The 23955-nt window shown below is 36.1% G+C and overlaps 1 protein-coding gene across 8 annotated transcripts in view; it reads left to right on the plus strand.

Moving 5' to 3' along the window:
* The window catches only part of ATG5 (autophagy related 5), a 171559-nt gene that overhangs the window by 12184 nt on the left and 135420 nt on the right, over positions 1-23955 (plus strand). For 7 of the 8 annotated variants that reach the window (XM_040239032.1, XM_040239026.1, XM_040239029.1 and 4 more), the window contains exons 3-4: positions 8507-8634; positions 18411-18489. In XM_040239032.1, the coding sequence (XP_040094966.1) occupies positions 8507-8634; positions 18411-18489 (207 nt within the window). The remainder of the gene's footprint in view (positions 1-8506; positions 8635-18410; positions 18490-23955) is intronic. The other variant, XM_040239033.1, reaches the window with a different exon arrangement.

The raw sequence follows: 23955 nt of genomic DNA on the forward strand, positions 1-23955 counted from the left end.
AAAAATTTTTATTTTTTAACCAGACCTAGAGTCTGCTTTTGAGCTTTGATTTGCTTGATCTCTCAGCCCTATTTGATGTTGTTGGCTGTTTACTCAGTTTTATTACACTGTCCTCTCGCTCTGCAGTGCCTCATCCCTGGTTTTGCTCCTGTGGTCCCCTTTGCTTTGCCTTTTTTTTTTGGTCCACTTCTCTGTGTTTTTTTTTTTTTTGGGGGGGGAGGTGGTGCTTCCCTGATAGCTCAGTTGGTAAAGAATTCACCTGCAATGCAGGAGACCTCGGTTCAATTACTGGGTCAGAAAGAATTGCTAGAGAAGGGATAGGCTACCCATTCCAGTATTCTTGGGTTTCCCTTGTGGCTCAGTTGGTAAAGAATCTGCCTGGAATGCCGGAGACCTGGGTTCAATCCCTGGGTTGGGAAGATCCCTTGGAGAAAGGAAAGGCTACCCACTCCAGTATTCTGGCCTAGAGAATTCCATGGACTGTATAGTCCATGGGGTTGCAAAGAGTCAGACATGACTGAACGACTTTCTTTTTCTCTATTTTTTCCCCCACTAGAGCTCTCACTCCATTTTTATGTCTTTGTTGAGCATTTTTATCTTAACAGCTCCCCGGGATTTTTCTCCTGAGCCCCAGATCTGTATGTCTTCTGCTGATAAGCTCACTTAGATGTCTTGAAGGAACTCAAACTGAGTGTGTTTCAAGCTGGACTCATCATCTTTACTGTAGAAAACCTGGTCATCTGCCATCTTCTATTCTTGTTTTATCATCTAGCTAATTAATTATTCTTACAGCAGTTAACATGGAACTCATCCTTTGATACTGCCTTATCCTGTATCCCTGAGATTCAGTCATAATTGGGTCTGTCTGATTTTACATCTCATATATTTCATACTTTCTTATACCTTTCATATGCCATGATTTCAGACCACCATTTGAAAACTAAGGGGTTTTATAATATTAACTGATTTCCCTGGTTTCAGTCCTGCCCTCTTTGCGTTTTCCAGTCTGCACAGTTAGAGTGATCTTTAAAAACACATATCTGATCTTTTCACCTGCCAGCTGGAAACCTTTAGTGGCTTTTCATTGCCTTTAGGATCCTTAATGTGGTTTACAAGGTTCTTCATGATCTGGTCCCTTACTTCTATAGTACTGTTCTGTCCTAAATCTCTACAGTCCTGTCATATTCAAATTGTTGTAATTCCTCATGTGCCATTCTTTGTCCTTCTGTATTCACGGCATACCATCCTTGCACTTCCCTCTGCTAGAATGAACAGAAGTATCTCCCAACCCTACTCAACACCCAGACATCCAAATCCACCCATGTTTGGTTTGTTCCTGTTTCCCTTTTGACTCTTGCCTTAAAATTTACTTCCTATAAAGGCCTTCCTTGAGCTTTCCTGTAAATTTCTTTGCTGTTTGCACCTGTGACATCCTTTACTTCTTTACATTCATCATATTTGTAATTTTGTTTTTACTGTCTTCCTCTTAAGCCTGTAAGCTTCATGAGAGGAAGAACTCTTTCTGTCTCATTCACTGCTCTGTCCTCATCACCTAGTGTGATGCCTCACACATTGAAATGGAACAGAATTCTAGTGTATTTTTAAATTTATTTTAATTGGAGGCTAATTATTGTAGTGTTTTTTGCCATACATTGACATAAATCAGCCATGGGTGTACGTGTGTCCCCCATCCTGAACCCTCCTCCCACCTCCCTCCCCATCCCATCCCTCAGGGTTGTCCCAGTGCACCGGCTTTGAGTGCCCTGTTTCATGCATTGAGCTTGGACTGGTTATCTGTTTCACATATGGTAATATACATGTTTTAATGCTATTCTCTTAAATCATGCCACCCTTGCCTTCTCCTACAGAGTCCAAAGTCTGTTCTTTATATCTGTGTCTCTTTTGCTGTCTTGCATATAGGGTCATCATTACCATCTTTCTAAATTCCATATATATGTGTCAATATACTGTATTGGTGTTTTTCTTTCTGAGTTACTTCACGCTGTATAATAGGCTCGAGTTTCATCCACCTCATTAGAACTGATTCAAATGCATTCTTTTTAATAGCTGAGTACTATTCCATTGTGTATATGTACCACAGCTTTCTTATCCATTCGTCTGCCGATGGACAGCTAGGTTGCTTCCATGTCCTAGCTATTGTAAACAGTGCTGCAATGAACACTGGGGTACCTGTGTCTCTTTCAATTCTGGTTTCCTTAGTGTGTATGCCCCACAGTGGGATTGCTGGGTCGTATGACAGTTCTATTTCCAGTTTTTTAAGGAATCTCCACAGTGTTCTCCATAGTGGCTGTATTAGTTTGCATTCCCACCAACAGTGGGATTTATTCCTAAAGAAAGAGGGTTCCCTTTTCTCCACACCCTCTTCAGCACTTATTATTTGTAGGCTTTTTGATAGCAACCATTCTCACCAGCATGAAATGGTACCTCTTTGTGGTTTTGATTTGCATTTCTCTGTTAATGAGTGATGTTGAGCATCTTTTCATGTGTTTGTTAGCCATCTGTATGTCTTCTTTGGAGAAATGTCTGTTTAGTTCTTTGGCCCATTTTTTGATTGGGTTGTTTATTTTTCTGGTATTGAGCTGCATGAGCTGCTTGTATATTTTTGCAGTTAATTCTTTGTCAGTTGCTTTATTTGCTATTATTTTCTCTCATTCTGAAGGCTGCCTTTTCACCTTGCTTACAGTTTCCTTCGTTGTGCAAAAGCTTTTACGTTTAATTAGGTCCCATTTGTTTATTTTTGCTTTTATTTCCATTACTCTGGGAGGTGGGTCATAGAGGATACTGCTGTGATTTATATCAGAGAGTGTTTTACCTATGTTTTCCTCTAGAAGTTTTATAGATTCTGGTCTTACATTTAGATCTTTAATCCATTTTGAGTTTATTTTTGTGTGTGGTGTTAAAAAATGTTCTAGTTTCCTTCTTACAGGTGGTTGACCAGGTTTCCCAGCACCACTTGTTAAGGTGATTGTCTTTTCTCCATTGTATATTTTTGCCTCCTTTGTCACAGATAAGGTGTCCATAGGTGTGTGGATTTATCTCTGGGCTTTCTATTTTGTTCCATTGATCTATATTTCTGTTTTTGTGCTGGTACCATGCTGTCTCGATGACTGTGGCTTTGTAGTATAGTCTGAAGCCAGGCAGGTGGATTCCTCAAGTTCCATTCTTCTTCTTTCTCAAGATTGCTTTGGCTATTTGAGTTTTTTTTTTTTTTTTTTGTATTTCCATACAAATTTTGAAATTATTTGTTCTAGTTCTGTGAAAAATACCATTGGAGGCTTGATAGGGATTGCATTGAATTTATAGATTTCTTTGGGTAGTATACTCATTTTCACTATATTGGTTCTTCCCATACATGAACATGGTATATTTCTCCATCTATTTGTGTCATCTTTGATTTCTTTCAAGAGTGTTTTATAGTTTTCTATATATAGGCCTTTTGTTTCTTTAGGTAGATTTATTCCTAAGTATTTTATTCTTTTCATCACAGTGGTGAATGAAATTGTTTTGTTAATTTCTCTTTCTGTTTTCTCATTGTTAGTATATAGGAATGCAAAGGATTTCTGTGTATTATTTTATATCCTGCAACTTTACTATATTCATTGATTAGCTCTAGTAGTTCTGTGGAGGTGTCTTTAGGGGTTTCTATGTAGAGGATCATGTCATCTGCAAATAGTGAGAGTTTTACATCTTCTTTTCCAATCTGGATTCCTTTTATTTATTTTTCTTCTCTAATTGCTGTGGCTAAAACTTCCAAAACTATGTTGAACAGTAGTGGTGAGAGCGGGCACCCTTGTCTTGTTCCTGACTTTAGGGGAAATGTTTTCAGTTTTTCACCACTGAGGATAATTTGTTTGTTGTGGGTTTATCATATATGGGTTTTATTATGCTGAGGTATGATCCTTCTAAGCCTGCTTTCTGGAGGGTTTTTATCATAAATGGATGTTGAATTTTGTCAAAGGCTTTTTCTGCATCTATTGAGATAAACATATGGTTTTTATCTTTCAATTTGTTAATGTGATGTATCACATTGATTGATTTGGGAATATTGAAGAATCCTTGCATCCCTGGGATAAAGTCCACTTGGTCATGATGTGTGATCTTTTTAATATGTTGTTGGATTCTGTTTGCTAGAGGATTCTAGTGTATTTTAATTCTATGTTTGTTTGTTAAGTGAATCTCTAATTTTATAACTGAAAATTCCTGGACAAAATAGGATTTAGTGTAAACAAATAATATTACAGGCAGTTTTCCCCCTGAAACGTAAGTAATCTGTTGTTTTTGTTTAGTTGCTAAGTTATGTCCAACTCTTGCGACCCTGTGGCCTGTAGCCCACTGGGCTCCTCTGTCCATGGGATTTCCCAGGCAAGAATACTGGAGTAGATTACCATTCCCTTCTCCAGGGAATCTTCCCGATGTAGGGATCAAGCTGGCATCTCCTGTGTTGCAGGTGGATTCTTTATTGCTGAGCCACCACAGAAGTCCAGTAATCTATACAACTATGTAAAACATGTATTCCTTATTGGCTATACAGAGGGAAAAAAAATGTATCACGTGTCATACGGAGTGGTGAATGAGGAATAAAAGGATAAGAGTCCATATAGTGGAGAGTATCCCTGGAGGGGTTAATCCTTTTTGTATTAAAAGAACTTGAACCTTGAAAACATTAATGGAAGTGAAATAAGCCAGACACGAAAGGACAAATATTTTATGATTCCATTTAGATGTAACTGCTGCTGCTGCTGCTAAGTCGCTTCAGTCGTGTCCGACTCTGTGAAATCCCATATATGGCAGCCCACCAGGCTCCCCCATCCCTGGGATTCTCCAGGCAAGAACACTGGAGTGGGTTGCCATTTCCTTCTCCAATGCATGAAAGTGAAAAGTGAAAGTGAAGTTGCTCAGTTGTGTCCGACTCCTAGCGACCCCATGGACTGCAGCCTACCAGGCTCCTCCATCCATGGGATTTTGCAGGAAAGAGTACTGGAGTGGGGTGCCATTGCCTTCTAGAAGGGTCTAATTCAGAGCCAGAAAGTTAAAAAGTGATTATGGAAGGCTGGGAGGAAGAAGGGAAAGTGATGGTCGCTCAGAAGTGTCTCATGGACTGTACCCCACCAGTCCTCTGTCCATGAAGTTCTCCGGGTAAAAATACTGGAGTGGGTTGCTATGCCCTTCTCCAGGGATCTTCCCAACCCAGAGATCGAACCTGGGTCTCCTGCACTGCAGGCAGATTCTTTGCTGTTTGAGCCACTAGGGAGGAAGAAGAGAATGAGGTAATTATTGTTTAATAGGTACAGAATTTGACAGAAAGTTCTGGCGATGGATAGTCATGGGTGTCACATGGGTGACACAGCAGTGTCAGTGTATTTGGGATAGTCACAGCAGTGTCAATGTATTTAATGTCACTGAACTGTTTGCTTAAAATGGTTAACATGGTAAATTTTATGCTAGGTATATTTTAACACAGTTTTAAAAAATGAGCTTGAAGTAAAACCAATGAGATGTACCAAAGAAAATTCTTGTGTGATACAATCCTAATGTAGAAGGCAGGGTGATGCTTTTGTTGTTATTTTCTTTCCATTTTACCTATTTAAATATTTACTGGATAAACTGTATCTGTACCTATTCTAGTTTTTTCTTAGTGCTACTATATTTATATTAGTTACAGATTACTCCCACAGGCCAATGTAGAACAGAAGATTCCAGCTACATTTTAGTGTGAGTGTGGATTCTGTCTTAAGAATGAGCATTCTTTTAAAATTTATCGCTTTTGGCCTTTTGTTATACTTTTAACCTTTGGCATCTCTGATTCTTTATCAAATATTTATTATACACCTCTTATAAGGCAGGCACTATTTTGGCCATTGGGAATGTTAGCCGTGAACAAAACATGAAAACCCTTGTCTTAATGGAGCTTACATTCTAATGTTACTCATTCCTTATTGGAAAGAAATTTTTGTATCATGAAAATCTTTTGTGAATTTTTCAGCAACTCTAGCTGAACCTTGTACATGTAGTATAGGTCTTACCAAAATCAAGAGCTGATATCCACACTCATTTGTTCCTGATTTATCTTCCTTCTTATGATCTCCTTAGGTGAATATCATCCTCTACAGAGTAGATAACTATGTAATGCCCAACAAACTGGTTAAAGTCCTGGATTTAATAATACAGAACTGTTGGATGAATAGATTATATTTATTTGTTTTTAAAAAATGGCTAATTTACCATGATATTTTAATTTCTTAGAGACTGTCCATGTTACATCTGTGCTTGATTCTGTCATTTGTGATGCTAATGAATTTTTCTTTGTGATTTCTTTAATAGAATATAGTTTTGACAAGTTACTAATATTTAAGCTATATGTAAAATAGAAGTGATAATAATACTTCCTGTAAAACAACTAGTGCTTTTCCTTATACTTAGTAACTTTTAGTTTCCTTTTTCTTTTCTTCTCTAATCACATTTTAGTTGTTTCATTATATAATAAAAGAAGAGCTTCTGGGGACTTCCCTGGCGGTCCAGGGGTTAAGACTCCATGCTTCCAAAGCAGGGCGTGGGTTTGATCCCTCCCTGGTCAGGTAGCTAAGATTGCACTTGCTGTGTGGCATGACCAAAAAATTTAAAATTTTTTTAAAAAGAGGAACTCATGTTCTGTTCAATTCACACTCCTATCCTACAGCTTATTTCTAGTATGGGCACCTTTTTCCATACTGGGGCATTCCAGCTACCACTCACACCCTTTACCTTGTAGCCCCTAGGACCACTGTAATGTTGTCTTACCTAACTGGAGCCTGTTACCTCTGTCTTCATTGATTAAGCTCAATCCCTGAACCAGAATATTTCTCTTTGTATATAGTTCCCAGCCCAGTACATAATTCTCTTTGATTCACTGATCAAAAAAACATAACTTTTGAATAAGCAACATGAAAAGTGATGCAGAGTTCCAGTCACAGAAGCAGCTGAAAGAGAGTAACAAACCATTTTACCAGCAAAAGAAAACAGAACCTTAGGAAAGCAAGAAATGGCTAGAGCTTCTCCTGCAAAGGAGGAGAATATATGAATTTTTGCCAAGTTCCTCCTTTTATCTACTTGTAGGTTCTTTAAATAAATCATTGCTTTCTTATGTTTTCTTTCTGGGCTCCTTTCCTGGGGGGAATAACACTGATGGCCTTCATACTATTCCGATTCTTACTATACCATCCTCAGTGTTCCTTTCCAGACTTTTCTCTCTCCAAAGCCCAAGTAGGTCCAGCCTCCATAAGGACAGATTAGTGTTGACTGACACTAGCAGGACCCCAGTTCATCAGCATTATATTCTAAGCTTGTGCTTTATTGCATTTAAAGATGTGAATGTGTAGCTGAAAAGTTAGTCATCTAATGTGTCTTACCTCCTTCAGATTTCTTCATTAGTTATCACCAAAATGTGCTCTAATTTCCAGGCCTCTCCTACTTTTCAATTCCTTCTTTCTCATTTCATGTAGTATTTCCTTAACAGATTTCCTGTCTATAATTTTATTGTAGTCTTTTATATACAATGGTTAGAATAACTCTCTAGTACTGTTTCTCTTTGGGGTTTCCCTGCTGGTACAGATGGTTAAGAACCTGCCTGCATGTGGGCAACATGGATTTGATCCCTGGGTCAGGAAAATCCCCTGGAGAAGGGAATGGCTACCCACTCCAGTATTCTTGCCTAAAGAATTCCGTGGACAAAGAAGCCTGGTGGGCTACAGTCCATGGGGTTGCAGGGTCAGACGTGACTAAGCAGCTGACACTTTCACTTTTTTCACTATTTCTCATTATATCATTTTATTTGTGGTATCATAGTGGGCTTCATTGTTTATCAAATGAAATCTTCTAGCTGACCTTTAAAGGCCTTTCTGTTGCTGCCATGAAGTAGTTTTGTAAGTACTTTTTAGGAGGTTTTTTTTTAACCTCCACTTTATTTTAGCCTTGTAGATAAGGATAGATTATGTCCTTGCCTTGGTGTTCTTCACACAGCTGAGTCAGTACATAGTAGATTATCAAAATATGATGGATCAACTGAGAAGTCTTGATTGATAAATCAAAGTGTACATTACACTGAGGTGATTATCTTCCCAGAAGTTGAATTAACTCAGGTGAATCATATTAATTTTCAAGTTAAATTTGATAGAACTAATAAGTATCGTAAATAGTATGGCTTCTGATTGCATTGTATTTTTATTTGGAAAAAACTTTTACAGAAGGATTACACATAGACTTGTTTATTCTAGGCATTTACCCTATAAGCTATACATCAAGTAATGACCTCATAAGAAATTTTAAGTCATCTTAACCTTTAGCCTTTGATTTTCTATAAAAAACAATTTGCTTTGTGTATAATATTCAAAATAATGCAAAAAAATGACTGTTTTTCAGAATATTCAAAATGTAGTTTAAAAGCCTATTTAGTGTATTTCTTTTTGAAAAAAATAGTGAATAAATATGGTTTTATAAATTTTCATTTCAGTTGCTTTTGCCAAGAGTAAGTTATTTGACGTTGGTAACTGACAAAGTGAAAAAGCACTTTCAGAAGGTTATGAGACAAGAAGACATTAGTGAGATATGGTTTGAATATGAAGGCACACCACTGAAATGGTGAGTGAATTTTTCTGCATTATTAAGCATTGAGTATATGATAGCTTTAAGAAGATATAGTGCCTTGAAGCAGTTTTTTAAAAGTTCTGTGCAAGAAATCACTAGTCTAGCTCTATAATACAGTGGATTTTAAATCAATGCTAAAATATTTTATTGGAAATATTTCTGCCTTCTATTTGGATGCATGGGACAGATTTATACATTTTCATCAATAGATTTTTTTTATATGACATGATAATAGTATATTTGGTTATGTTTTTTTTAAAAAACATATATTTAAAATATGAATAAGTCACTCTGTGATACTATTCAATTTTGTTTCTGTCTCTAAAATCTTTATAAACAGATCTTTATATACACATGATTACCTGAAGGGGCATCTTTCAAGCTGATTGCCACGTACAGTTGACCACTGTGTTAGGTTGTTTAGCTTTGGTCTAGTAGTTAAAGTGTATTGATTTCCTTTTTATGTGAAAAATAATTTTGAGGATATATCAGAGTACTATTTTTTTCAGAAACATTTAAAATAAATATCCTTTTTCAGAAACATACTGGAAATAAATCCCCAATCTGGGCTCATCTATCTACAGATGATGTAATTTTGTGCTTCCTCTGTTACCGGGAGCTTTGGTCATTGTGCTTCCAAAAACATTTAAGGAAATTAAAGAAGTTACGGGAAGAAGAATAAAATGACCCAAGATATGCTTCCATATAGGTGTTGAAATGCTTCCATATAGGTGTAGTTAAATGAAAAAGGCACAGACTGAGTCAAGCTTTAAGTGAAATACGAAGAATATAAATAGTTGGACTTGCTGTCTGAATCTGGGAATAGTAAAAAAAAATGAAGAGTTTTAAAAGAGGCTTAAAGCAAATAAGAGAAAGCTAGTAGGTATGTAATAAGTACAACTGTCTTGAATCCAAGGATCATTTAGAAATAAGGAGTGAACTTTTGGAACTCAACTTGTGCTGATCAATTTCCAAGAGTAGTTAGATTTCTCTTAATGATTCAGAAACATACAAGGCAATATCTTGTATTGAGTCATGGGTCACGTCACTAACCTTTTTTTGGGGGGGGGTATAATGTTCATTTTTTAATCAAAACAGAATACGGATCTTCTTAATCACATTTTCAGACTCATGACTCTTGAATACTTCTAGACCTCAGGCAGCATGGATAAGTCAATGTTTTCTGTTTTCTTTTTATTTCTCAGAAGAATTGGAGGTTTTGGAATGGGAAGGTGGCTTAAAAGAAGTATAAGAGCAGCAAGGATCAGGAGAGTAGAGGGAAAGGAAGGAGGGGGAAAGATTGTGGGTGAGTAGCAATAGGATATATCTATGTTCTTGATAGTTCTATCTATATTATAGTTGGATATTGAAATTGTATTGCTTTATGTGCATTAGTTGTCGATTTGGAGAAGGAAATGGCAACCCACTCCAGTATTCTTGCCTGGGAAATCCCATGGCCAGAGGAGCCTGGCAGGCTACAGTTATCTATTACCGTAAGAAGAACTGATGTGACTGACAATCAGCTTTTTAGTTTTATCATTGTAAAGCATAGTTTCTCAACAAGGGCCGTATTGACGTTTGAAGCCAGATAATTCTTTGTTGTGGAAGGGCTACTGCGTATGTTGCAGTATTTTTAGCAGCAGCCCTGGCCCCTACCCACTATTGCCAGTTGTGATAATAAAAATGTTGCAGGGCATGGGATGTAAAACCACCTCCAACTGAGAAACTTTGGAAGAGATGAGAAACGTCAACTTAGCTTTTATAGTAAATGGTTATTAAGTCTTCATCTTTCAGCTGCTATTTTAATTCATCTTGTGTGGTGATTATTTTTGTATTTGATGTGATTTGTCTTCTGTAGGTTTGTTTGCTATATATGATATCAGTAAATGACATTTGGTCCCATTTCTCCCTGTTACGTAGAGAAGGCAATGGCACCCCACTCCAGTACTTTTGCCTGGAAAATCCCATGGACAGAGGAGCCTGGTAGGCTGCAGTCCATGGGGTCACTGAGAGTCGGACACGACTGAGTGACTTCCCTTTCACTTTTCACTTTCATGCATTGGAGAAGGAAATGGCAACCCACTCCAGTGTTTTTGCCTGGAGAATCCCAGGAACGGCGGAGCCTGGTGGGCTGCCGTCTATGAGGTCGCACAGAGTCAGACACGACTGAAGCGACTTAGCAGCAGCAGCTCCCTGTTATGTTGTCTTCAAGATTTGTGTTCCTACTTTGTCATTATTTATCCTTTCTGAAAATCTTTTATTAAAGAGCAAAGTTATTTTTCCTTTTAGAGAGCTGATGTGAAAGCAGTTGTGTTCACATTGTCTTCATTTTAGTTTTGGGGGTGTTCATTTTTTATGTATGATATCAGTTTCATAGCTATGTCTTGTGTGCTCATTTAATGGCTATTAAAATTTTTTATAGTTTTATTTATTTATTTTGGCTGTGCTGTGTCTTCATTGCTATGTGGGCTTTTCTGTCTTTGTGAGAGCCGGGCTACTCTCTCGTTGCTGTGTACAGTCTTCTTATTGCTGTGGCCTTTTTTGTTGCTGAGCACTGTCTTTAGGGCACGTGGGCCTCAGTAATTGCAACACGTGGGCTCGGTAGTTGCAGCTTCTGGGTTCAAGAGCACAGGCCCTGTGGGCTTAGTTGCCCCGCAGCATGTAGGATCTTCCCGGACCAGGGATCACACCCATGTCTCCTGCATTGGCAGCTGGATTCTTTACCACTGAGCCACCAGGGAAGCCCTTTAACTGCTTTCGATACAACGTTTCCTTTAGTATTGTTAGGTACTCTGTATATTTGAGGAATGAATAATTTGCTGAGGCATGAATGTAATCCAAAGCCTCTAGACTAAGTTCTGACCTATTCTCTTTTTGCTCTGAACCATAGCAATTTTCTCCTGTGTGATACGAGTTATTTTCCTGGAATTAGGCTGTCAATATCTACCTAGCATTTAAGCAGTAGGCTTCATTGGATAGGATAATCATTGTAGAGAAGCTGCTACCACTGAAACTTTTTAAGACTTGGACTTTTGAGACCATAAAGATGTCTAAAGAGTAGAGGAGGACTTCCCTGGTGGCTCAGTGGTGGAGAGTCGGCCTGCCAGTGCAGGAGACACAGGTTCAATCCCTGATCCGGGTAGATACCACATGGTGCAGAGCAGCAAAGCCTGTGCTCCACAACTGTTGATTCTGTGATCTAGCACCTGGGAGCCTCAGCTGCTCCCAGCCTGCACATGTGAGCCTGCACATCCTAGATCCTATGCTCTGCAATGAGAAAAGCCGCCACAATGAAAATCCTGAGTACTGCAATGAAGTGTAGCCCTCTCTTGTCACAACTAGAGAAAAGCCCACGCAGCAATGAAGACCCAGGACAGCCAAAAATAAATAAATAAAATTATTTAAAATTATCAAAAAAAAAAAAAGAGTAGAGGAACATTTATTTGAGGAGGAGGATGATATCTGCCTTAATGCTTAATTCTTTGAAGTTTTAAGTAAATTCAAGTGAGAAGGAAAATCGAATACCAGTTTAGACAATTCCCAAAAGAAGGAAGAAAGTATAAATTGATATTCTTTCTCTCTATAATAACCCTTTCTCCTATTTATATTATTTTGCAGATGTTTAATCATCTATGTGAGGTGCTTGAGTAGGTGCTTTGTAGCTTAAGCAGTGGCTCAGAAGAGGTGCTAAGTAAATGTTTGTTGAATGAATAAATGAATCTAAAGTTTTTTTATTGATAAAACTGAGACTCAGATAAATAAAATAACTTCCTCAAATGAGCAAGTAGGACCATATATTGAGGCTCTCAGTTCAGGGATCTTTTTGCTATATGTGGTGATAATTCTTTTTGTTAGTTGTTGTTGTTTTCTCTGATTCTATATGTTCTCATTACATGTTAAATTGTCCATAGTAGAATAGAAAAATATTTAAGAACAGTGGTATGCATATACTGAATACTTAATATATTGTCGATTTGTAAAGAGGTGCCAAGGAGGCTTTATCTGTTTAGTGCTTTATTCTCTACATTCTTTATGTCTTTAATATTTAAAAATTATATGGGAAATGAAAAAAGCTGATATTCAATTAAGGATCTTTTTCTTAAGAGTATTTGAGTTGATTAGTCAGCAGAGGGTGCTCTAACATTACACTTGAGAGAGTTTCTTACACGAGTCAGACAGGACTGAGCGACTTTCACTTCTCTTCTTGTTACCCTAACTCAAGTGTTCAAATTTGTTGCTTTTATATTAGGCTTATTTTAAGAGAAAAGACCTTGGTTCTTTAAAGAATACTTTGTTAGTATATCCTAATGCTAGTTAGATCTTAGGCCTCTAGGTACAAAATTTAGAAAAAGTTCTCTGTCAACTGTAAAACATGTCTCTACTGGGATATTACTGTTTTGTATAAATTGACTTATTTTCAAGACTGACTATTGGAAATAAGTTGTTGAAACTACCTTTTGAACTACCTTTTGAATTTAAAGAAAAGCAACAAATAACTGATGTAGGTCTGAAGTTGTAGACATACTATATCCATTGACTCAGAATTTAATACTGTACCTATGTGATTTCAAAAGTGAATTTAACAAAATAACTTTACATCTTAATTGTAAATTCTGTACAGGCTCTTCTCTTACATCTAGTCATTTTTCTAAGGTGGTGAGTTTTTAGAATTTTATAAATTATTCTGTAAACTAGATTTTTGAAATGTGGCTTACTTATTAGCATTTTATACATGTAGTATCCCTTTAGTTGGTTATTTCTATACTTTTTCATGCAAAAGAATAGACTTAGAAAGCTGAGACACACAGTGCTAGCCTCTAATTGTTTGTACCATAGAGAAAGGCAAAATAGATTGTATTCATTAAATTACTTTGGTTTGCATTTAAATTAAATCTTTTTTTATTTATTAAAATGTACTCCTGTTTTCAGTGAATCACTAATGTAGCAAACTTATGAATAGAATGCATTTATTTAAATGAAATGAAGTGGGACAATAGTTCTCTAGAATATAGGGAACATTCCTTTCAATGCTAGTCTTAAAATACTGGTTTGCTATCTAATTCAGATGTTTAGACTAGAATGAGCACCCTTGGCTGACCTCAGAGCGTACCTGTTACTGCTGTACCATGTACAGTATGTCCATGTGTTTTACCAGTAATGAAAGAGTAAAGAAGCAACAACTTATGCAGAAAAATTGTTAATTCATTTTGAGGATTGAACTTAGAAAAGGCTAGAGCAATTTAAGGAAGGAAAAAAAGAATAAAATGGGAAAGTAGGTATAACACTATTCTGGTGCAGTCAGTTTTTACTGCACAGTAGATTGAACCTTTTCTGGTTGTGTCTTCTTCTGGGTATATTCAGGTTCAAGTCCTCACTACTTCCTTTTCTATTAAATTTAGGTTAAACTGGCAGGAGTAGCAATGTAACAGCCAAAAGACTACATTACAGTTTACTCATAGTTATGGCTTATGTGGTTTCTGTATTATAGGTTAGGAGCCTGGAAAATCCCATGGACAGAGGAGCCTGGTAGGCTGCAGTCCATGAGGTCGCTAAGAGTCAGACACGACTGAGTGACTTCACTTTCAGTTTTCACTTTAATGCTTTGGAAAAGGAAATGGCAACCCACTCCAGTGTTCTTGCCTGGAAAATCCCAGGGACAGGAGAGCCTGGTGGGCTGCTGTCTGTGGGGTCGCACAGAGTCGGACACGACTGAAGTGACTTAGCAGCAGCAGCAGCAACAAAACTATATAGAATATCCATTTAGAAGAATTGTGCAAATTACTACTTTTGAAATTTTTGACATAAATCAGATTATAGTGTAAGAAAAAGTCAGTACTTTAAGTATTAGCCAGTTCTGTTTTTTAGATTTTCTTGCATATTAATAGATTCACCAGAAATAAGGAATCTTGGAACCAGTTAATTCAGGTGGTGTATTTGTTTGGAATTAGTATACTTGAATCAAAATCATTCTGACATAAACAACTGCATTGATGATCCACATATGATCTGTATACTTTGACAATATATATAAGTAAATGGTTATTTTATTCCTATCTTTTTCTGGCTTAGTTTCATTTTTAATGTTTGTTACAGGTTAACTATTAGATATTATTTATTTAGAATGCTTTTTGGTAATATTTTACATGTTTTAAATTTTAATATATTTCAGAAATTATCATACTTAAATTTCCATCCTAATCCTTAGTATATCAGGAAAAATCATCATATTTACTGACAGCAGTAAACTTTATATATGTGTGTATATATGTATATTTAAGTCACTTTATATGGTGTATAACTTTATTAGAAATTTTACTAAGCATTTAAATACAGAAATTCAAATTTTCACTCCATGTTTTCACTGGTTTTGAATGTATATATATCAAAAATGGGCAGTGTCCTCAATGCAAATAACTGTTCATTAGTTATCAAACATTCAAATAGACCTGTATGAGGTTCTAGCTTATCATTACTTCTGGCTCCTTGTGCGGTTAACAGCAGTGCTTTACAAAATTATTAAAGCTTTATATCATGATTTTATTGTAAAATAATTTCTTTTTTATATGAGTAAACATCCAGTCCAGTTCTTTTTAATTTCCACATCATCTAATTCCTTCCAGTCATCTTTGTTTACAAATCTGCCTTTAACATTTGCCCACTTACTGTCAGGGCAGGAGGAGAAGGGGACGACAGAGGATGAGATGGTTGGATGGCATCACCGACTCAATGGACATGGGTTTGAGTGAACTCCAGGAGTTGGTGATGGACAGGGAGGTCTGGCGTGCTGCAGTTCGGGGTCACAAAGAGTCGGACCCAACTGAGCAACTGAACTGAACTGAACTTACTGTCAAGAAAATTGCAGTGTACATATAGCATTAAAGATAAGAATACTGACACTCTTGCTTTTAGCAAAAATGAAATAGTTTAGTACTACTCATAAAATGCTATATGAAGAAATGCTTTCTTTGATTATGTGGTTAAGAATGCCATATGTCCCTAGAAATACACTGTTCATTCATTAGTTCTCAAGTTTTATGAAATTCATCAAAAGGATATCATTGTCTAAAGACTCATAGCCTGAGATTTTACTTAAATGATCATTTTACCAATGTCATTAAAGTCTAAAGTACTGGTTTGTGTCTCTTCGCAAAACTCTTCTGATTTATCTAATTGTGTAGTCTTTCTCTGTCAATATAGATGGAAAATAAGACATTTTGAATTTTCACCTGTGTTTATGAGAGCTGAAAGCAGACTCCAAAGATGAGGTCTGCATCCTTATTTTATACTTTGTTGAAATATGATATAATGTTTTAGGTGACAAAGTAAGAAAATGGAAGAAGGATAGATTATTATATCTTTCTTCTAGGTATAACATTATTCTCCCATTCTTACTAATCTTATCAATTTTTTTTTTCAGTTAGGAATAATTGATAATGATGAAATAATTCCTGGAATGAAGTAGCAAAATCTTTCAAGATGGAGGAAAAAAATAAGATCACTAAGATGTCACAGTATATCTTAGATTTATAAAAAGGTCCAGTGACTTCATATGGCAATTGCTAATCTTATTCTTTTTTTTTAAGTGAGTTTTCATTGTGATTTTTGGAAAACTTTTAAGAAAGATTTAAAGTTATAAAATATTAATCTTAAAATAGTTATAACTGCACAGAAAAGAAGTTTACAATCTAATACTGGGCCCATTGGATTTTTATTGGTATAACAAGCGTTAACTATTCTATGGATCTTGATTTATGCATTCAGCAGCTCTTATCTACCCTGTTTGAGATTCTGTACACTTACAGTTTGTTTGTTTGTTTTAATGTTGAGGGTAAAAAATAATTGATTATTGAATCTTACTACATTTAACTTGTATTCTGACTCAAATACTTATTTTTAAAATTGTACTTGATTTTTGTATGCTAGTATAGGTTGTTTTAAAATAATATTTGATTTGTGTATAGTTCCATTTTTGAACAGTAGAAAATGTGTACAACACTGAATTGCTAGTCATTTTATGGGATTATTGGTGAATCTATCCAGTAGGTTAACTGTGTCCATGTGTGCATGCTCACCCACTTCAGTCATGTCCAACTCTTTGTGATGTCATGGACCACAGCCTGCCAGGCTCCTCTGTCCATCGGATTTTCCTGGCAAGAAGACTGGAGTGGGTTGCCGTGCTCTCCTCCAGGGGATCTTACAGACCTAATGATCAAATCTTCATCCCCTGTGTCTACTGTGTTGCAGATGGATTCTTCACAGTTGAGCCACTGGGAAAGCCCATATAGTTGGGAAGACAGTATGCTCTTTTAGTTTAAGTACGCACATTCATTTTTAATCTGATTACAGATACCTCAGAGGGATGTGAAGACTTAAAAAAGGTCTATTTTGTGAAAATGTATGGTGTTACATAGAGCTTGTACAATTTTAAGAGGTCAGAGAGAAGGACAAGAAGTATATAGGAGCCATAACTTGTTTATAGTGCAGTGTTTTTTAAATTAGTTTTTATTTCAGTTTTTAACTGAGGCTGGATTTTTTCCTGATTTCAGAATTTACTAAAGAAAGCGTTCTGTAATTTAGTTAATCCAAAGTTATATTCATTTCTAGTTTTGAAAGATTTGTGTTAGTTACTGACATTCAGTTAAAAGTTTGAGGGTTTTATTAAGAGATATAACACATACATGACTAAAACTACTGACTTTTATTTTACTAGCAAGGCATTCATCCTGAATTCATTTTAAATAAAAATATGATCTCTAATGACTGATGATTTTTCCACAATTATATTATGTAGATTATAATTTTGTTTGTATAGTAGGCAAACATAAATATTGTTAACTAATATTTGAATTTTGGTCAGGTAATGTATTTGGATCACTCCTTTTGAAATAAACTGATGTATTTTCAAAGTTTTCCACTCTTAAATCTAGGAGTAATTCACTAATAGTTATTATGGAGGAAGGAACAAGACTGCATAAAACCGAGCAGTCCTCTATTGGCCTTTGTTGGGGGGATTATTTAATTTTGATAATTAAGTTACTTTAGATTCTTTAAAAGTGTATAAAAAATAAGGTTTGTTCTTTGAAGTCTTCAAGATCTATATTGTTAACTTGTTTGTTACTAAATAATTTGCTTCCCTGTGATTAATTATTATATTAGGAAATGTTCTCTTATTTAGAAGTGTGTAATTTTTTTTTTTAAACTTTAGGTTATAGAAGAATATTCAGTGACTTTAGAAAATATTGACATAAAAAAACAGGTTATAACAGTTTGTAAAGGATAAGCCTAATCTATATTTAGAATTGTTGCATACAGAGAAGATTGGAAATTTATATGCTGTAATGTTAATAGTAATAAGTACAAAATAAGTGATTTCATGCTCCTTTAGGTGCTCTTCTCAATTCTTAAAATTGTAAAATGTAAGTTGTTTAAAAAAAAGCTCATCATCCAAAATGAATACTGGTATGATAATTAAGTGTTGCAATACTGTGACGTAACAGTGGTCATGCCTGATAAAGGGTTCCTTAGTACAATTTCATTATGTATATTGAAAATTCCCTGGGGAATGAAATGGCTAGGGGGCAATAAAACCCTGATGCCTGAAAACTTGCCATACTAGCCCAAGCAAGTAACTGTGTAAAATATCACCTTCCTGTGATTTGTGGTTAAAGTCCCCTAATACTTGATGTTAAAATGTACTTGAAATTTATTTTGCATTTGTAGTTTAACTTTAAATATTTATTTTTTCTTATAACGTACTCTTTAACTTTTAGGCATTATCCAATTGGTTTGTTATTTGATCTTCTTGCATCAAGTTCAGCTCTTCCTTGGAACATCACAGTACATTTTAAGGTATAGTCTATATAGCATATTCCATTTGTCTCAATTGTGGTACTACTTAGTAAATAGCCTTAGAGTAGAATTTTAAGTTGTTATACTTTCCCATGATACTTTTATTTGCTAAGCTACCATTTGTGTTTATGTGTAATATGTCTTTCGATTTCTTCTTTACTTTTGGCACAACCATTTAAACATTTAATGTATGAGTGCCTGTTCTTTATTGGAGCTAGACACACCATGTTTGAAATTAAGTATTTTGGAATTATTTTCATTAATAAAAATCTCAAATAGGGAGAGCAAAATCCAGAGAGCATGTGGGCATGAGAATGGGAAGGAGGCAACCTAACAATGAGTAACTCTAAGGCTATTTTGACGGAATGAAGAGAAGTGTTAGGAGACAGAAAGCCAAAGACTTGATGTAAGTCTGTTTTGAGAAATATTAATTCCTGTAGTTTTTCAAGAGTCCAGGCTAGTTTTATTGTAACTTAATTTTATCTCAGTGTTTTATAAAAATCTCATCTCTTTCTCTTTAACCACCCTGATTCTCCATGCCCCACCGCATAAGCAATTCACAAGTACTGCTGAAGGACTGGACCTCTTCTATTAGTTGATCACTAGGCAGTGATTCTCAAATGTGAGATACAGTGGGAGCGAAACATGTTAAGAATTTGAAAAGTCATTTAGGTGTCTGATTTGCTTTTGCATTAGGGACACTTATTCAAAGTGAGTGCCCAGAGGCTTGCCATATGTTTCTAAGTTGCTTTCCTTCCCATTTTTCTAAAATTGAATTTGTGGTTCGTTGACATTTATTTCCCTATTATTTGGACTAAAATGCTTCACATAGCACCATGTTCCCATAGACGTTAGTTACTACGAAACCATACAGAGAGAGGACATGGTTCTGATATGCATGAGTTTCAGTTACTGTGAAAAGCCAAGTCTGCCTGTATGTATAATAATTTATGTTTAGGACAGTATGAAGGTAAAACTACTTCAAGCATAGTAAGTGTAGAGGTTCCATGTTGCCTAGCAGGTCTTTCCCATTATGTTGCAAAGTAGTTTTGGTAGTTAGATTATGTGTGTGTGCGTGTGTCATACACTAAAAAACTTTGAAATCTAGGTTAAGATACATCATATCTACCTATTTATTTATTCGTTCAACAAATATTCAGTCTACTGTGGACCAGCCACTCAGTGTTCTAGGAGCCTGAGATATATGAGTGAAAGACACCAAAGACACTTGCACACATTTTATGGTACCTAGCTGGCATTGGATGCTAGGCTGTCTGTAATTATTGATTGAATTGGTTGATGGATTGTAATAATGATAGGAAAGGCTTAGAATCTTTATGATTGGTTTACCATCATGTCAGATTTTAAGAGATTTTATATAGGGTAATGTGAAAACATTTGGAGAACATTTAACCTTAACTCAGTAAACAGTTATATTCCAAATAACCAATGCATGATGTTGTAAAATTATGCATGTGTGAAAGATTCGTTCAAAGTACACGATTAGCATCAGTAATTTTAATGTAACAGAGGTTGAATGTTTATTGATGTGGTTTCAGATACCATGTTAATGTTATAGTAAATTGCATACTAAAAACTACTGGGTTCTTGTCTTCAAAATGGTCAATTTTAAATGAGTTGTATATGAGTTATATCTCAGTTTTGTTTTTTTTTTTTGAAAAATGACACAATGGTTAGTAATTTTCCAGATCTGGAGGAGAAAACACAAGTCTATGTGTCAGAGAAGCTCAGCAAATCTAAAGCAAATAACTACATAGAAAACTACACCTAGGCACATTATAATCCTTTGAAAGCCAGTTATAAACAAAAAATCTTGAAAGCAGCCACCAAAAAATGACACATAAAAGAGAACAGTATGTAAACGATGGCTGACTTTTCCTCAAATAGTGGAGAACGAAGGAAAATGGAATGATATGTTAAAGCACTGAAAGAAGCTATGGGCAAGAATGAAGAGCATTGGAAATGGTAAATAAATGATAAGTAGAAAAGATGACCTCTTCTTTAAAAGAGAAATGACCTAAGGTGATAATAGTATATTTTGGGCTTCACTGGTGGTTCAGCAGTAAAGAACCTGCCTGCAGTGCAGGAGATGTGGGTTCAGTCCCTGGGTCAGGAAGACCCCCTGGGGAAGGAAATGGCAACCCACTCCTGGTGGGCTACAGTCCATGGGGTCACAAAGAGCCAGACAGGACTTGGTGACTAAATCACCACCACCAATATAATTTTAAGGAAGGGTTAATAATATGTGTAAGTAAAATAGGTGACCACAGTTGTCTAAAGGATGAATCTGTAAAATCCTCAATTACTTACTTGTGGGTCTCAAATAAAAAGAAATGAAAGAGGCAAAATGATCATCTAAGGAGTTTGTACAAATAGCTGAGGAAAGAAGAGAAGTGAAAAACAAGGGAGAAAGGGAACGATATACTGAACTGAATGCAGAGTTCCAGAGAATTGCAAGGAGAGATAAGAAGGCTTTCTTAAATGAACAATGCAAGGAAGTAGAGGAAAGCAATAGAATGGGAAAGACTAGAGATCTCTTCAAGAAAGTTGGAGAGATCAAGGGAACATTTCATGCAAGGATGGGCATGATAAAGGACAGAAACAGTAAGGACCTAATAGAAGCAGAAGATATTAGGAAATAGTAGCAAGAATACATAGAACTATACAAAAAAGGTCTTAATGACCCAGATAACCATGATGGTGTGGTCACTTACCTAGAGCCAGACATCCTGGAGTGTAAAGTCGAGTGGGCCTTAGGAATCATTAGGTACCAACAAAGTTAGTGGAAGTAATGGAATTTCAGCTGAGCTGTTTAAAATCCTAAAAGATGATGCTATTGTAGTGCTACACTCAATATGTCAGCAAATTTGGAAAACTCAGCAGTGGCCATGGGACTGGAAAAATTCAGTTTTATTTCAGTCCCAAAGAAGAGCAATGTCAAATAATGTTCAGGCTACCATACAGTTATGCTCATTTCTTATGCTAGTAAGATTATGCTCAAAATCCTTTAAATTAAACTTTAGCAGTATGTGAACCAAGAACTTCCAGATGTACAAGCTGGGTTTAGAAAAGGCAGAGGAACCAGAGATCAAATTGCCAATGTTCGTTGGATCATAGAGAAAGCAAGGGGATTTCAGAAAAATGTCTGCTTCATTGACTGTGCTAAAACCTTTGACTGTGTGGATCACAACAAACTGGAAAATTCTTAAACAGATGGGAATACCAGACCACCATGCCTGTCTCCTGAGAAACCTGTATGCAAGTTAAGAAGCAACAGGTAGAACGTCACATGGAACAGTTGACTTAAGATCATGACATCCTGTGCCATCACTTCATGGCAAAGAGAAGGAGAAAAAGTAGAAGCAGTGACAGGTTTTATTTTCTGGGGCTCCAAAATCACTGATGATGGTGACTGCAACCATGAAATTAAAGGACACTTGCTCCTTGGAAGGAAAGCTATGACAAAGTTATACAGCATATTCAAAAGCCGAAACATTACTTTGCCAACAAAGGTCCATATAGTCAAAGCTATGGTTTTTCCGGTAGTCAGGTATGGATGTGAGTGCTGGACCATAAAGAAGGCTGAGCACCAAATAATGGATGATTTTGAACTGTGGTGCTAGAGAAGACTCTAGAGAGTCTCTTGGAAGCAAGGAAATCAAACCAGTCAATCCTAAAGGAAATCTTTCCTGAATATTCATTGGAAGAACTCACGCAGAAGTTGAAGTTCCAATACTTTGGCCACCTGATATGAAGAGCCGACTCATTGCAAGAGACCGTGATGCTGGGAAAGATTGAAGGCAAAGGAGAAAAGGGCAGCAGAGGATGAGATAGTTAGATGGCATCACTGACTCAATAGACATGAATTTCAGCAAAGTCTGAGAGATAGTGAAGGACAGGGAAGCCTGGTGTGCTAACAGTCTGTAGGGTTGCAGAGTGTCTGACACAACAACTGAACAACAGCAAAGAAGAAATCACAAGGGAGGTTTTAAAGTATTTCAAGCTGAATGATAGTGGAAATACAAAGTATTAAAGTTGGTGAGAGTCACCTAAAGCAGTGCTTAGAGGGAACTGAAAAACTTTCTATAGTACAAAAACACAACTTCTGATACCAGGAATGAAAAATACTACATCCTATTAAGTATTAATAGGATAGTAAGAAATAATATGAACAACTTTATGCCAGTAAATTTGATAAATGGATAAATTCAGTAAAAAGAAGTAACAGATATGAATAGCCCCCAAATATATATATAGAGGTTGACTTTGTAATTTAAAAGAAACGTTCTCACAAAGTAAAATTCCTTGCCTAGTTTCATGCTTGGTAAATTCTAGCAAATATTTAAGGAATTAAACAATATCATTCTTTAGACTTTTTCTTTTAGACATAGAAGGGGAGAGAATAGTTCCCAACTTGTTTTACAGGCCGTAGTAAAGATATTAAAAGAAAGTTGCAGACCAACATTTCTGATGAGCTTAGATGCAGACACTCAGAAAAATACAAGCAAATCAAATCCAGCAACGTGAAAAAGGATAATACACCATGACCATGTTATAATTTCCCACAAATACAAGAGTGACTCAACTTTCATTGTCAATGAATTGATGTAAATTCAACACATTAGCAGAAAAAGTAGAGAAATCATGATGTGATGAAGAGATGCAAAAAAAAGCTTTTGACAAAATTCAGCACCCATTTTCATCAAAACTCTCAGATTTATTTAGGGTGTAGATTGAACTTGATGGGTGGCGGGAAACAGGGAGAAGGAGGAATCAGCATTACATGGAAAATGATTTTTTGTTTTGCTCTATTGTCATAATAGAGCTTATAATATAGATTGAATGGACTCCCCACCCACCCACTTACTTTGTAAGTAGTTTCAATTTAGTGTTTCGTTTAGTATTGTTTGGTTATTTCTAATGTGTCTGGACATATTCCAGGCTGCCTGGATTAATATTTTATCTAAAGGACACAGGTAATATTACATAAGTAAATGGAACCTTTCAGGGAAAAAGTGAAATTAGATATAGTTTATCAGGATTCTGACTTGGAAGATTAATGAAAGCAAGTAAAATATGGTGTTGAATTTGCTGCCTTTATTTGCAAGAATTTGTTTGGACTGACAAGATAATGTATGTAAGAAGAGATTTAGAAATGTAATGTAACAAATTGAGATTCTGCTTGTAATTTTGTTGTGAAGCTTTCAAAAAGAAGACTTCCCACCCCAGCCCCAGCTCATCATGGGAAGAAGAGCATTTCATAAGTAGGATCTGAGCGGAGTTTGGCCGAGACCTTTGACACTGTATTCGTGGCAACTATTAATTCAGCTGCTATGGCTGCCTAAGCATAGCAGGCTGTTTCTGCTCTTGTGCTTCCCGAGTTCACTGGAGTCCACCTTTCTCCTACATAGAGATGTAGGGCATTCTCTGTGGAAGGGTAGGTGT

The sequence above is a fragment of the Oryx dammah genome, unplaced genomic scaffold, assembly GCF_014754425.2.
Source record: "Oryx dammah isolate SB20612 unplaced genomic scaffold, SCBI_Odam_1.1 HiC_scaffold_4, whole genome shotgun sequence".
Lineage (NCBI taxonomy): Eukaryota > Metazoa > Chordata > Mammalia > Artiodactyla > Bovidae > Oryx > Oryx dammah.